Source organism: Bos javanicus, chromosome 19, assembly GCF_032452875.1.
Source record: "Bos javanicus breed banteng chromosome 19, ARS-OSU_banteng_1.0, whole genome shotgun sequence".
Taxonomy (NCBI): domain Eukaryota; kingdom Metazoa; phylum Chordata; class Mammalia; order Artiodactyla; family Bovidae; genus Bos; species Bos javanicus.
Genome location: NC_083886.1, coordinates 14642464 through 14659300, shown reverse-complemented (window position 1 = coordinate 14659300; position 16837 = coordinate 14642464). Strand labels below are relative to the sequence as shown.

At 42.5% G+C, this 16837-nt stretch overlaps 1 protein-coding gene across 2 annotated transcripts in view; it reads right to left on the bottom strand.

Annotated features, from left to right (window-relative positions):
- Nucleotides 1–16837, bottom strand: part of AATF (apoptosis antagonizing transcription factor) — a 109435-nt gene that overhangs the window by 89157 nt on the left and 3441 nt on the right. For both annotated transcript variants that reach the window (XR_009731227.1, XM_061390298.1), the window contains exons 3-4: nucleotides 15810–16238; nucleotides 14952–15089 (exon numbers count right to left, since the gene is read on the bottom strand). Coding sequence is in view for 1 of the 2 variants with exons in the window: in XM_061390298.1 (XP_061246282.1) it covers nucleotides 14952–15089; nucleotides 15810–16238 (567 nt within the window). In the remaining variant the exon portion in view is untranslated. The remainder of the gene's footprint in view (nucleotides 1–14951; nucleotides 15090–15809; nucleotides 16239–16837) is intronic.

Below are 16837 nucleotides of genomic sequence, written 5' to 3'. Positions count from 1 at the left end.
GTCTTCTGTGATCCTGATGAGCAGTTTTGGCGGAGTGAGAAGGAAACGGACTTGATGGAATGCGCTCATAAGAGTAAGAGAAAGGGATTCAAGACAGTGAGTACAGACGACTCTTTCAGGGAATACTTTAAGGGGAGCAGAGAAATGGGAACTGCATGCAGTTCAATATATGTCAATTATACCTCAATACACCAATTAAAAAAAAAAAAAAAGCAGATGGACAAATAACTGACGTAGCAAACCTGAGCAAGCTGACTCTGGTGCCGGTAGAGAAGAACAGGAAGCAGTTCCACCATTGTCCATGAACACAACCTCACAAGACTGAAGAACCAGCACCTCTAGAAGAGCAGAGGCAGGCAGGGTTACAGTCAACACACCTCTTTCTACTCAGGCAGAAGTTGAGAGGTTTATCCTTTGAAGAGAGTTAAACATTAGCATCTCTGGACAGGGGGACACCAGACACAGCTGAGGCAAGGGCATAATTCTCAAAACAGGAAGAATAAGCTGTAGTTTCCAGATTGAATGCTGAGACCCCCCCAGCCTACCGGCCTCCTACAAGGCTGGCAGCCAGGCAGGAGATTAGAAGTCCTCTGGCAGCTAAGACCCCATAAAGAGCCGAGATGTGAAGATGCTGACATGGGTGTTCCCCACACGGCCCAGACAGATCACTTTACAACAGAAACCATGGACAAAGGGCCCTGCCCAAACATACAAAACTGTTCATCAGCTTTTGAGTACCCCACTCTTGAAAGTCAACAGCAGACAAAAGATCACCAAGTATTTGAGGAAAACATCTAACATACTACAACCAGGTTTAAACAAAAGAAAGCAGCTTGGAGGAAGCAGACTATGCCAGAAGAACTTTTAAAAATACACACACACACACACACACACACACACACACACACCAGGCATATCCCCAGAGAAATAACAGTAAAATTAAAGGATGACAGAAGATATAAAAATACTCAGTAGATGAGGAAATAAAGCTGAAGAAATGTCTTAGGAAGTGGGGAGAGGGGAGAAAAGAAAGAAAAGACAAAAAGAACTAGGAAACTGAAAGAAAAAAAAGAAAGAAAATCAGAGGAAAAGTCTAACATCAAACTACAGGCCTTCCAGAAAGAAGAGAAAACCGAAGGAAGAAAATCACTAACAAAATAATTTCAAGACAATTTCCCAAGACTGAAAGAAATGAGCCTCCAGACTGAAAAGGCCTGTACATCCACGCCAAGGCACAGCATCATGAAATTCCAAGGTTCCTTGGACAAAGAATTTATGGGGAGGAAAAATCAGTAGTAAGATCAAAGATCAGAATGTCTTTGGACTCCTCAACAGCAACTTCAGAAGGTGGAAGGCAAGGGAATATTCTATAGACTTCTATACACAGTCAGCAAGTCAATCAATTGTAATGATACAGTAAAGGGACTTTCAGACAATCAAGGTGTAAAAAAAGTTTTCCTCTTCTCCACTCTTTCTCAACAAGCTACTAGAACATTTGCTTCACCAAAGTAAGGGAGCAAGCCAAGAAAAATCCTGACTAGGAGATCCACAGAAGCAGGAAGCGAAGGTAACCCCTAGGATGGTGGTGAAGGGCGATCCCCGCATGATGGCGGGGCCCTGGAGAAGGGCAGGTCAAAAGGTTCTGGGAGGGCTTCCCTGGTGGCTCAGTGGTAAGGAATCTGCCTGTCAAAGCAGGAGACCCAGGTTTGACCCCTGGTCCGGGAAGATCCCATGTGCTGTGGAGCAACTGAGCCCATGCGCCACAACTACCAAGCCCGTGCTCTAGAGCCCGCGCCCCACAAGAGAGTCCACCGCATGAGAAGCCCGCACCCCACAACCAAGACTCGACCCGCTCACAGCAGCAAGAGAAAGCCCACACGCAGCAACACAGACCCAGTGCAGCCAAAAAATAAATCAATCAAATTACAGGGAACAAAACAAAGGGTTCTGGGAAAGACTTCTTTAGGAAGAAGAATTGGCAGGAGATCTGATGCAACTGATTATCTTGAGGGGAGACTGAGACAACTAGAGAAAAGTTCAAGCTTGAATGACTGCAGAGAAAACAAAATAAACAGAAATGTAACAATTATTAACTCTAGAAAACAAAATGGTGTGTGGGAAAGGAAAAATAATCATGGCATATATATTACATGGCTCAGCTGTGAACAGTGTTTACACAGACATAATAATGTAAACACTGACTATTGATCTAACCAAATTACAACATAACCAGGAAGGGACAGACAGTGTGCATGACTGTAGAAGCAACGAGGGCTAAATCCTCATTTCATAATGAGAAGTCAATAAATAATGCCTAAAACTGAAAGATCGAGTAGGAACAAAAACATGTCAACTAGAGATTGAGAGATAAATTCATGAACTCAAAAAATAATAATTTAAAATGTAACTGCTGCTTTAGGAAAACGGGCTATGGCAAGGGGGTGGAGTGTACAGTCAGTAGATAAGTTTTCATAATAAGAATGTATAGAATTAGTTGACTCTTTATATACAGATATAACTTGGATAAAAATTTAGAAGAGAGGAAAAAAGTCCAGAGTAAACAGAAAAGCTGGTAGAGATAGGAATACTTTTAAGAACTAAAGTGAATATAAAACAAACAGCTTTAAATGTACATAACATACTTTAAGTACACTAATTACCCAAAAAGGAGCATTCAAAAAACAAAAGAACTTTTAGCTATTAAAAATATAGTTGCAAAAAATGAGAGCAGACATAATGAGGAAAGAAAATTATTCAACAAATATTAAAGACATTTTTCCCCAAACTGAAGGACGGCACAGTCTTCAGACTAAAGGGGCCTAGTAAGTACTCAGCACAATGAATAACAAAGGAACCATAGCTAGATAACACTTTAGGCAGTTTCAGAAAATCAAGAGAAGAGCCCGAACAAAAACAAGTCACCTGCAAAGGAATGAGACTCAAACGGGCAACCACTGTCTCTTGGACAATACCTGGATGACAGACAGTAGGCTCAACAATGGCCCCCAAAGATGTCCACATTCTAACCTCCAGAACCTGAGAATACGTTACCTTACAGGCAAAAGGACTTTATGGGTGTGATTAAATTGAGGATCTGCAACGGGGAGAGTAGCCTGAATTAGCCAGGTGGGCCCAATGGAAACATGAGGTCCTTACCAGAGAGAAGAGGTTAGGGTCAAAATCAGAAAAGCAACGCCTGGTGTGATGGGATCACTGGTACTGAAGATGGAAGGGAGCCACGAGCCAAGGAATGCAGACAGCCTCAAGACGCTGGAGAAAGCAAGGAAACAGGAGCTCCCCGAGGATCTCTGGAAGAAGCACAGCCCTGCTGACACCTGGGTTTTAGGACTTCTAACTTCCAGAAACATGAGATAACAATCTGTGCTGTTTTAAGCTACCAAGCTTGTGGGAATTTCTGGCAGTAACAAGAGGAAATTCATACAGGGCAGTACTTTCAAGTTCTAAGACAAAGTAATTTTCAATCCAGAAATGTATACCCCATCCATTAAGAACATCTCAATGATGAATGAGAGCAGAGTATTTTTAAATCTAGGAGAAATCAGATAATTGACTCCCCATGAATATTTGGCAACAAACTGACAAACTGAGATCCAGTAAGTTCCCTTACATACAAGCATTCCAGTTACAAACTTCCACAGATGCAAAGGCTAGCCCCTGTGCGCCAGCTGCTGTGCTGTGCATGTGTGAGCAGTCCTGTCTGACTCTTTGCGACCCCACGGACTGTAGCCTGCCTGGCTCCTCCGTCCATGGGTTTCCCAGGCAAGAATACTGGAGTGGGTTGCCATTTCCTCCTCCAGGGGATCTTCACGACCCAGGGGTTAAATCTGCATCTCTTGGATCTCCTGCATTAGCAGGGGAATTGTTTTACCACTGCGCCACCTGGGAAATCCGTGTTGTACTGTACTACTGTACTTTTCAAGGTACCATCCTATAAGATTAAAAATGCTTTCATTTTTATTTTTTACATATTATTTATGTGAAAAGTATTATAAACTTATTACAATACAGTATTATATAGCCGACTGTGCTAGCTGGGTACCTAGGCTAAGTCTGTTGGAACCAAACTTGTACGTATGTAGGGGACTTACTATACAGGAATACAAGAGAGCCAGAAAAGAGCTCCACCCTAGAAGAGCAAGGAAAGGAAGTCCCAAGAGGATCCAGCACACTGGTCCCAGAGAACAACCCACACAAACTGGGAAAGTGTAGGAGGAGAGACAGCATGATCGGGGAGAAGTAACTGAGACAATAAAACCAAGCTGAAAGCGGGGGGGTGGGGGGAAGGAAATATATAGAGACCTAGAGAAAAAATGATATAATAAACAGTCCAAATGTGAAGCAAACTAAAATAAAGCATGATTATAAGCACCTGATGGAGGGTTACAAAAGATCTACTTGAACTACAAACTTGTGCAACTAGGAACGCTCTCCTTTGCACAGCTGGGGAGGCAGGCCTCTGAACAAACAGGAATGAATAAGTGATGTTTCAGTTCTTCACCGCTCTATTTACAGGATAGTAACACATTGTAAATGCTGCTTATTGCCAAAAAAAGGCAAATGCTGTTTATTTTCAACTCCTAGGTTCAACCTATGGGTGGTGGTGGTTTAGTTGCTAAGTTGTGTCCGACTCTTGCAACTCCATGTCTGTAGCCTGCTGGGCTCCTCTGTCCATGCGATTCTCCAGGCAAGAATACTGGAGTGGGTTGCCATTTCCTTCTCCAGGGAATCTTCCCGAACCCGGAATCGAAACCAGGTCTCCTGCATTGCAGGCAGATTCTTTACTGACTGAGCTAGAGCACAGAAACCGTGGTTGCATGGCAGAATGCAAAGGGGTTGTGGAAAAAGGATGGGATGACTACCTCATACCCTCTCCTCAAAACTGCTACCACCTCCTCCTCTATTACTCACTTGCAATTTACGACCTTGGTTTCTTTTTCAAAGAAAATAGAACAACCGACGGAAGAGAATTTTCAGACTTCTATCTTTGTCTATTTATATACTGTCTTCCCACCCGTCACTACACTTAGAGTGCCCCCACGACTAGCAAAGGCCACCATTCTCATGCCCTCGTCCATCTCACTTACCTCCTTAAGGACACTGCTACAGCAGCTGTCCCTCCCCTGCCTCATCAATTTACCCTCTGCACAGCGCTTTTTTTTTTTTAGCTGCGCTGGGTCTCCATTGCTGTGCATGAGCTTTCTCAAGTTGCAGCAAGTGGTGGCCACTCTCTAGTTGTGGGCTTCTCCTGTTACGGAGCATGGGCTCAGTAATTGTGGCATGTGGGCTTAGTTGTCCTGCAGCATGTGGAATCTGCCTGGACCAGGGATCGAACCCCTGACTCCTGCATTAGCAGGTGGATTCTTAACCACTGGCCACCAGGGAGGTGCTGCATCGTTCTTACCAATATACCAACATGCTGTTATTCCTCCCATCTCAAAAACAAAACATCTCTCTTGACTCCACATCCTTCTCCATCCAATGTCCCATTTCTCTGCTCCCCTCTAAAGTTACATTCCTAGAAAGAGCTGTCTATACTCACTATCTCAGATTCCTTTTTCCTGTCCTCTCACAAATGCATCCCAGTCAAGCCTGTATCCCTCCAATCCCACCAAAACTGCTCATCAAGGTCACAGATGGCCACCGTGTTGCTAAGTGACATGGTCAATGCTTAATCTTCGTCTTAACCTGTCAGTAGCATTCTAATCTTTCATACCAAAGGATAAAGAAATAGATATAAACAAGTTATTTAATATTATAAAAGGAAAATGAAATAGAATGAGACTGAACATAAGGCAAAGGACTGTTGTCTTCCTGAATGTTTCCGTTTACCATATTCACGTATCATTTTAATCTGAAGATTTGAGCATAGGTGTTAAGGACTTCCCTGGTGGTCCCTTCCAATGCAGGGCGTGAGGGTTCTATCCCTGGTCAGGGAGCTAAGATTCCACATGCATCACAACCAAAAAAACCAAAACATAAAACAGCAGCAGTGTTGCAACAAGTTCAACAAAGATTTTTTAAATGGTCCACATTAAAAAAAAAAAAGAATAAATGTTAGGACATAAATAATAATAACAGAGTAGTATCTTATGCAGTGGCCGGGTTCTAAAGTCTGAGCATATATATTTGAAATGGATAACCAACAAGGACCTTCTGTACAGCACAGGGAACTCTGCTCAGTGTTATGTGCCAGCCTGGATGGGAAGGGGGTTTTCGGGAGAATGGATGCATGTGTATGTATAGCTGAGTCCCTTTCCTGCTCCCCTGACATAATACTGTCAATTAGCTCTACCCAAATACAAAATAAAAAGTTCAAAGTTTGAAAATAAATAAAGAAAAATAAAGTCTGGGCATAAAGCCAAAATCAAGTTCTCACAAAACTACTTTACAAATTCCTAAAACTGCCCAGGAAGTACACCACCACAGTCTCTCTCCAAGTTCAACATGGTCGGTTTCTCCCCTCAAACACGACAGCCGCTTCGTCCATTAAACACAGGACGATTACATTTGGGGACCATGCTGGATGAAGCCTGCAGGCTGCAACTGTAACCACTAGACTCGCAGTCTGTCTGACGAGATGCTCACTGGAGAGGTACCCGAACAAATAACTGCAGGGGCCAAAGACTCCAGCTGCCACCCACACTTCCTCCAGCGCGCTGAGTAAGACAGCTAGAAGAACCACACGCACTACTTAAGCGGCTCCTCTCTCCCTTTTTCTTCTGGTCAGGCAAATATGGTTAAAAGTGAGTTCATGAAATGTCCATACAAAGAGGCTGTGACATACTCGGACATGTCCGACTTCACCGTGAATCCAGTGGATGAGGTAACTCTACTGCATGTGTTACATTACTGCCATTACTACAACTACTACTAACCACTAGTACTTACTACGACTACTACTAACTACTAGTACTTACTACGACTACTACTAACTACTAGTACTTACTATGACTTCTACTAACTACGACCACCAACACTACCAGTTCAGGTTGCTTCCTTATCTAGCTACTCATTACTATTAAAGATTGTTTCTAGGGTTGAAGACAACCCTAATTCCCCAAACCCACAACAATAAAACAAATGTTCTGACCAGCTTGGCTGCAGCAGTTTTTCAAGCTTCCATAGCTCCACGCGCCACGTAGGGCTCATCTTTTCAGGGTGGGTGGAATCATGGCGTTTGAATCTAACACTCTGCTTGGTTTCCGACTTGGTCGCTTTGGAAAAGCACCAGCTCTGCTGACCCCACTTGACTCTCTACATAGTATAAATGCCTAATGAACCACATTGGACAAATTAGGGAGCAGCCTAATAGGGACCAAAAGTCTTCCTATGTAGAACTCATTCCCTAAGAAACACACCAAAAACAGCATAGATTTCAAAGCTAGGTCAACAGGTATTGTGTAAATATTAAACAGAAAGTTATCAAGAAATGACTGCCTTCATTTCTCACCTAGAGTTTAGGAAAAATAAGAGGATCAATAATACTCTGTGGCAGCAGGACTAGAGGAAAACAACTGTTACAGATGAGAACTTAAATGGTTACAATTCTTCTAAAGGCCAATTTGGCTATATCTTCCAAAAGCCTAAAAAAGAAACAGAAGTACAATCCCTTTGTCCCAGCAATCCAATTTACAGGAATGCAGATCTATGCTGCCCAATACCGTATTCACTCTCACATCTGGCTACTGAGCACTCAAAATGTGGTTAGTCCAATTCAAGATGAGCTGTAAATGCAGAATACACTTTGAATTTCAAAGACCTGACATAAAAAGTACATATGTAAGGTATCTATCTCATTAATATTTATATATCGACTATATGTTAACTCACATTTTTAATATACTCCATTAAATAAAATATGCTACAGAAACTAATTTTACCTGTTTCTTTTCACTCTTTCTTAAAATTTGATTACTAGGAAATTTGAAATTATGTATGTGACTAGCACTATATTTATATTGGACAGTACTACTTTTAGACAAAATGCACAAATATGTATGTACAAGGGTGTTTATCAAAGCATGCTTTATCAAAGTGCAAGACTAAAATAAACCTGAGCATCCATCAATACGGATCTGCTAAATAAACTGCAATAAATCTATTAAATGGAATACTCTATAACCATTGAAAATGCTGATATACATCGAAATACAGTGACACGAAATAATATATTAAGTAGAAAAAATAAGCTTATAAAATAGTACATAAGATTTTATGTTTGTTTTTTAAAAGTGTGTGTGTGTGTGTGTGTGAGCACAGAAAAAGGTTTGAAAGGATATTCATCAAAATGACAACCATGGTTACCTCTGGGCGGTAAGATTACAGGTAATCCTTATTTTCTTCTTTATGCTTTTAAGTATTTTCTGAATTTTTGAAGTAGGCATGACATAATTATATAATTAGAACAGTAAAGCTATTTTTTAAAAAATGATAGCCATCAGCTGAAACAAAAAGATCAATCTTCCTCACACCAGCTTGGCTAGATGAAGTCTGAGGTAATAAGGGTCCTTAATCCTACCCAGCACTACACTTGGAGAAGCTTAAGGGTGCCTTCCTCCTAAGCAATACTTAAACCCATCCCAAGTAATTAAGAGTGTTCCAGGGTTCTACAGATCATTCATGAGAACTCTGCCATGAACCCATAAAGTGTTAATTGAGAGAACACTGAAATAGATGTTCATGGATTTGTCACCTAAGGCAACTAAGTAATTAACAAGGGGGGAATTTCGCTGACAATACTGGTTGCCTATGGGACAGGGAACTGGGTGGCAGGGGTATGGGGTGGAAAGGACGATTTTTTCTATAGTGTCATCAGTGTCTTTTGAATTTTGAGCCATGTGAATGCAATGCCTACTTAAAAATAAATATAATTTATAAAAACCAAAACAGAACCTTATTTATCAAGATTCCAATGGCAATGACTTACTCAAAATTTTAAAAGTTGTTCTTTAAGGTGTCTATTAGTGCTGTGGTCAAATTGGCATTAAAATATTTAGTCTATTCAAGTCAAAATAGTTGATGGGCCCAGGGAAGGGCCACAGAGAGATATAAGGGTGAACATGAACTAGAAGATGGGAAGGATGGGAACTAGGAAGACAGGGCGGAGCAGGGCAAAGAAAATTTAATTTACTAATAGTGGAATTTGTTGTCATACTCGTAAGCAAGTGAAAAAAAACCTCAACATTTCCTCTATATTTATATCATGTTATACTGTGTTCTTGCGGGGGGCGGGGTGGGGGGCGGTTTGCTTACAGGAAATATCAAAATGTCAACCACTGTTTCTATTAAAGGTCTTTAATGATATTGCATTTTGGACCTGTAATGAAACATGGTGCTCACTGCAGTCTGTAATGCATCTCATTAAATACATTAATAACATGCATTTTGCCAAAAGGTCAACTTATTACGGCTGAAGTTTGGCTTTCCTGTAATCACTTCATCTAAAGCTACAGCGCAAACTCTGGAAAAGACAGGAGAGCGCCTGTTACAGGAATGCTCTCTCAGTTCCCTCTCCATCCAAACCAGCTGTGCTTAATTAAGAAATCACCATTAGCGTTTTTGTGTGGGATAATGGTATTGTGATTTTTTAAAAAATCCTTTTCTCTCAGAGACCACGCTGATTCCCTGATAAAATGACAGACTGTCTGGTATTTGCTTCAAAATTAAGCAGAAGTAGAAGAAAAGTTAGTTTAAGCAGATGAAATAAGATGGGCCATGAGTTGATTATTGCTTAACTGGTAATGGTGTATAAGTTCTCTGTACATACAACTCTCTCTACTTTTATATAGGTTTGATATATTCCATAATGAAAAGTTTTAGATATACTCATGCTGGAGGTTTCCTTAAGTATCTTGCCTTCTTCTTTATATATTGTTGCCACCAACATAAAGGAACCATCTCCTAATGCTACAGATAGAAGTTTTTATTTATTTTTTTTCTTCTTTTTTAATAATTTTTATTGGACTGTAGTTGATTTACAATGTTGGGTAAGTTTCAGGTTATGACAAAGTGAATCAATTATACATATACATATGTCCACTCAATGGGACTCAATTACAGAGTATCAAGTAGAGTTCCTATGCTATACAGTGAGTGAGTGAGTAAAGTCGCTCATCGTGTCAGACTCTTTGCGACCCCATGGACTGTAGCCTACCAGGCTCCTCCCTCCATGGAATTCTCCAGGCAAGAGTACTGGAGTGGGCTGCCACCTCCCTCTCCATGGGATCCTCCCAACCCAGGGACCAAACCCGGGCCCCCCACATCCCAGGCAGATGCCCTAACCTCCGAGCCACCAGTAGGTCCCTATTAATTATCTTTTTTTATATTGTTATTGTTCAGTCACTCAGTCATGTCCGACTCTTTGCAACCCCATGGACTGCAGCATGCCAGGCTTCCTGTCCTTCACTATCTCCCAGAGTTTGCTCAAACTCCTATCCATTGAGTTGCTCAGATGGTAAAGAATCTGCCTGCAATGCTGGAGACCCGGGCCTGATCCCTGGATTGGGAAGATCCCCCAGAGAAGGGAATGGCCACCCACTCCAGTATTCCTACCTGGAGAATCCCATAGATATTTGTCTTCTTTTTTTTTTTTTTTTTTTATTTTATTTTATTTTTAAACTTTACAATATTGTATTAGTTTTGCCAAATATCGAAATGAGTCCGCCACAGGTATACCTGTGTTCCCCATCCTGAACCCTCCTCCCTCCTCCCTCCCCATACCCAGAAGTTTTTAAAAGAAAATCGGAGAGAAAAAGCTCGCCTATTTAAAGAAATGGTTCTGTGCATGGAAAATCTCTTAATTTTGATATGGTTACTTCATGACTTACCACTTGCTAAGTTGCTTCAGTCGTGTCCGACTCTGTGCAACCCCATAGACGGCAGCCCACCAGGCTCCGCTGTCCCTGGGATTCTCCAGGCAAGAACACTGGAGTGGGTTGCCATTTCCTTCTCCAATGCATGAAAGTGAAAAGTGAAAGTGAAGTCGCTCAGTCATGTCTGATTCTTAGCGACCCAATGGACTGCAGCCTACCAGGCTCCTCAGTCCATGGGATTTGCCAGGCAAGAGTACTGGCGTGGGATGTAACTACAAACATATCCCCCAAAAATGCCTCTGAAATTATTTCACAGCAAGAGTTATAATCACTAAATGTAATACCAGCGTGATTGGGGACCAAGAGCACTGAGGAAGAAAGGAGAGATATGCTTAGTTTCTGAAAAGTAGAGTTCAAGGTGCTTACGGTACAAAGGCACGCTGCTCAGGACTTGACTTTGGCTTAAATACAGCTGGAAGTCCGCTCTGTTTTAGAGAATGTTGTTAAGACTATGAGAGTAAATGACCGGGCCGTGGAGAGAATACGCCAAGAAAACACAGCCTAAGAAGAAGATCCTAAATGTGGTGAAACTGACACTGAGAGGATAAAAGAAGAGGCTGAGATGAGAAAGGATCAGAAACACAGGAGAACCCACACATCATGTGGAAGCACCAAAACCAAAGGGCAATAATTTCAAGGAAAGGGTGAATGCTCCAGGGAGGTAGTAACTGGGCTTGGCAATAAAGAAATCTCTGATCACTTTTTCTTAAGTCATAGGAGGCCGAGGCTGAATTGTAAGTATCACAGTAGAATAGAACACTACTCATTTTCAAGAACAAATGGTTCATTTAAATTATATAAGGGGGACTTTCCTGCTGGTCCAGTGGCTAAGACTCCTTGCTCCCAATGCAGGGGGTCCTGGGTTCAATCCCTGATCAGGAAATTAAGATCCCACACACCTCAACTAAGACCGAGCACAGCCAAATAAATAAATAAAAATATAAAAAATAAATTGTATAGGGAATTCGAACACTGGTAAAAAGTCAAAAAACACTGAAGGGACTTCCCTGGTGGTCCAGTGAATCTGCCTGGCAATGCAGGGGACACGGGTTTGATCCCTGGTCAGGGAACCAAGATTCCACATGTCACAGAGCAACTGGGCCCACGCACTGCAACTACTGAGCCCCCACGCCAAAAGTCGGTGCACTGCAAGGAAAGATCCTGGGTATTGCAATTAAGACCCAAGGCAACCAAATATACTAAAAAAAAAACACTGGAGATAGTAGGGATGACGGTTAGTTACACTGATAACCACTATTCAGAGGGCTGAACACTGCCAGACAACTCTTTCTGCAGAAAAAAGAGAATATGTGTACCTAACATTTGTGGTGTGCAGTGTGCCAGACACTGTGCTAATGCTTGATATCGATCATGTTCTTTAATCCTCACAATCATATTATCCCCATCTGACTGTGAAGTTAAGTAACTTGCTCAAGGTCACTCAGCTAATCCACTGCTGAGATGGAATCTAAACCCAGGCAGTCTGACCTTACTGGAAGACCAACCAAATTGAAAAGAGATTTAATTAAAGAAAATAAGTTCCAGGGTTTGTTTTGGGGTCAGTACAAATTCAGCCAATGTTCCACACCAGCTATATATATATATATATATATATACACACATATATATATAAAACACAGTATAAATTGTTCATCCAGAGTAACATAACCAAGAAGTTTTTCTTAAACTCTGTTCACAGAGATAGGGAAACACACAAATATTATACAGTCATAAAGGTAAAAACAAAAATTAGCTACCCTTCAGATGCATAGCAATTCTGGTAATTAGAAAACTCTCCTAGATAACTAATAAGCACCTACTGTGGAGCACAGGGAACTCTAATCAATACTCCATAATATATGGGAAAAGATCTAAAAAAGAGTGGATATATGTCTATGTATAACTGATTCATTTTGTTGTACACATGAAACTAAAACAACAGTGTAAATCAACTATACTCTAATAAAAATTAAAAAAAGAAAACTCTCCACCCTCCCATCTTAGACTATGTGATACCAAACAAATATTCCTTTCTTCTCCCTTCTCCTCTGCAACCCATTCAGTCAGGTTGACAGACATCTGTTAGATTAACTAGAATGCACCAATGAGGCAAAGAAGCAATTGGTTAAGTAGGAAAAGAGACAGATTAAAAAGACTTGAACTGTTGCAAAAATAAAAGTTACACAACAGTAAAATAGCTAAACAAACTAAACTGCATCCAAGAGTAAGAATGTGTCCCTTAAACCAAGCACTGACTAACCCTTAAAATACCTACATTTTGAGATGAATCCCAAAAAGGGGGGTGGGGAGAGGGTTGGCTCAAGCAAGAAGAGTAATGAGTAACAAAACGGAAAAAGCTTCATTAGGAAACATTGAAGACATTTAATCTAGAGCAGTTGAGGTCTCCTTCCAAATTTCCATACGGGAAATTAGGGCACTAGGGCATTAAAAATAGCAGAGAAATGCTCCAAAAACCTCAAAAATGCTAGAAACCATCAAGCTACCATTTATTTGAGGGAGGAAGGGGGGAAGAGTTGGGAAGCCGCTTACAAAAGACCCACCCTCACAGTATCTGCAGGTTCCTGACTTCAAGTGTGGCAGGACACAATCTGAAGACTGGCCGCTTGGAAGTCATTCCCCACTAAACGCGGTAGTCCCCGCCGAGAAAGATGCACAGGACTCCTACCCTAGAAATCCTACACTTTTATCTGGAACAGTTTAAGGTGACTCTACCAAGAGGCAGACACCAAATCAGATGTCCTCTTCAGGACCCTTCTCATTCAAACTCCATGATATTATAAAAACAAGCTGGAAAGAGCAAATGACAACAATAAGCCTCAAGACTTCCCTGGTTGTCCTGTGGCTCAGACCCTGTACTCCCAATGCAGGGGGCCCAGGTTCAATCCCTGGTCAGGGAACTAGATCTCACATGCCACAACCAAGAGTTCGCATGCCGCAAGTAAAAATCTTACCTGCCACTACCAAAAATCCTGCATGCCACAACCAAGACCCAGCACAGCCAAATCAATCAATATTTTAAAAAAACAAAAACAAAAAAACCCACTAAGTCTCAGCCTACAAACAAGGGATGGCAATCCCAGCAGCCCGTACCTTGCTCAGCCCCAGTCCTCAGTGCCGCTGGGCACACAAGCACACTGCAGGCGGCTCCTAGACTGGAAGGCAGAAAAGGCTGGAGGAGTCTGTCTCTGCCAGGCAGGATCTGGCTATGTAACTATGGCCTTTGGTTCTCTCATCTGGAAAATAATTGCTAAACTCCTTTTCTAAAATTCTGGGACTTCACAGACCAGCAGTTCTTTACAACTTTTTCCTCCTTCTGTGGTCCCTACCTTCTCCTCACTCTATGCAACTCAGAGGAAGACAGAAGTAAGGTCATCTCTGTATGTTGTTCTAGAAACTACCCAACAAAGCAAGGCATCCTTTAAGCACATGACATACAACTTAAACCAACTGAGTTTAGTCACTTACTGTCTCCCTTTCGTTTTGTACCAGCGGGTTCTCTCTGAGCATTAAAAGAGTAACTCAGGGATTTCTCTCAAGGTTTGGTAGCTACAACTCTGCCCTCCCGGTGCAGGGTTCCCAGGTCCGAACCCTGGTCAGGGAACTGGATTACACATGCTGCAGCCAAGAGTTCTCACACCACTACTGAAGCACCCAGCATGGCACAACAAAGATCGAAGATCCTGTGTGTCCCAACTAAGACCCAACACAGTCAAATAAATAAACATTTAAAAAAACAAAAAACCTAAAGATTTTAAAATAAAAATTTTTTAAAATAACTCAAAACCAAGGGGAGGGGGAGGGCATGTGAGATCTGGGGTAGAAATAAGGAGAATAGACAGAACTCCATCTGTCTTGATCAAAATTGCCTTCATTTGACAAAAGGGTTATACTGTTATCTTTTTTAACTTAAAAATCACTATGTTACATCATCACTAAAGCCAAGTCTTCTCAACTCTGTGGTGCTGTGAATACAATCACAGTAGATCCCAATGAACCCCCGGGGTTCTGCGCATCCCAGTGCAGCATGAGTACTCTTACTGTTTTTGAGGGCGCTGGCAAATTCTGGGCCACCTTTGTCCTTGAAGACAGGGAAAACATCTGGTTGAGGAAGCTGATTGGTGGTCAGCAGAGCCTTTTGCAGCTTTATCCTTCCTTCCAAGAGCTGGTCCCACAGTGCTGAGACAGAAAATAGAATTCCATTTCTCAGTTATAAAATCTTCCTGAGGTGGGGAGTAGGGGAGGGACCGGAAATCAAAACAGCCTCTAAACAGCACGGCTTTATCAGTTTCATGCGATGGAAACGCTGTTTATTACAGGAAATAAATCCAGTATCTGGACGCATGAGATATCTGGATAAATCCAGTATCTTGACTTGCTACATGAGAGAAAGGATGCGACAGCCCAACGAGAGAAGATGCCCATCTCCTCAACCTTCCTCAGCCGCCTGAAGTAGTAGGGCAGAGCCAGCGAAGCAGGTGAGGGTAGCAGGGGTGGGCCAAGCACAGGGGAATGGTGCTTTAGGCCTCTAGGTAAGTGGGGCACGTCACCAACGAACTGGCAGGACACAAGACACAGGAGACAGCAAAGGCTTCCCTGGTGGCTCAGACGGTAAAGAATCTGCCTGAAGTGCAGGAGACATGGGTTGGATCCCTGGGTCGGGAAGATCCCCTGGAGAAGGCAATGACTACGCACTCCAGTATTCTTGCCTGGAGAATTACATGGACAAAGGGGTCTGGTGGGTTACGGTCAACCGGGTCACAAAGAGTTGGACACGACTGAGTGACTAACACACACACACATACACACACACAAGGAGAGAGCAAACTGCCTAAAACAAACAGACAAACAAAACGGAGAGCAAATGCAGACACTCTGAAAAACAAGCAGTGTACAAACCTATCTGATTCTTCACAGCTCGGCCTTTCTCCACCTCCTCGGAAACTCTGACCTCAGAGAAGGTCATCACCACCCCGTCGTCCTCACTGGCCCTGGCTTCGGCCTTGTCTTCCTCACTCGCATCTTCAGAGTCTTCCTCACCTTCCCCTTCTTCCATACCACTCTCCTCCTCGTCTTCCTCTTCCTCCTCACTGCTACCAAGGTCGTCCATTCCCTCAGTAAATTTTTCAAAGTCACTGATGCTCTGGACACTGAAGCCCGACGATGTCTGTGAGTGGCTCCCGCTCCTCTTCTTCCAGGCCAGGCTGCTGTCCCCCTCGTCCCCGCCCTCCTGATCCTCAGCACTCATGGCTTCCTCATCGGACTCCTCCAGGCCCAGGCCCTCTGAATCTCCATCTGCAGACCCGTCCTCATCAGATATTTCTTTATCTAAACGAGGGAGGGAAAAGGAAAATCTTGAAACAAATACTTGGCCATTTCTTTTGTTTCACCTAAAGGATTATGGCACCTGTCCAAAAAAAAAGTATTACCATACTCAGTGCAACTCAATAGCACAATCCCTATCACACTAGTGATGCTTATTATTAAATACTTATTAAGCACCTATTATGAACCAGCCGTGGATAAAAACTAGAGACTGACAAATAGAATGCAGAATCTGTGGGGAGGGGTTCACAGTCTGCTAGGAGTGGTAGATACAAGCAACAACCGCGCTGCAGTGTCGTTAGTATAGTGAGAGATGGCTTCAGGTGAAAGATACCTTATAGCTTTACTTATTAAGCATAAGTAGCAGCTCATCAGACGGAGAAAGGGGAAGGAAAGGAAAAGCAGCAGAGACAAAGGTCCAGCACACAAAAGTGTCCTGAGGGAATTCCACGGGGAGCCACTGCTTGCAAGCCTGCCTGCCAACGCAGGGGACAAGTGTTCGACCCCTGGTTCAGAAGATTCCACATGCTGTTTGGTGCAAAGGGCAACTAAGCCTGTGCGCCGCAACTACTGAAGCCCGTGCATTGTAGAGCTTGCTCTGC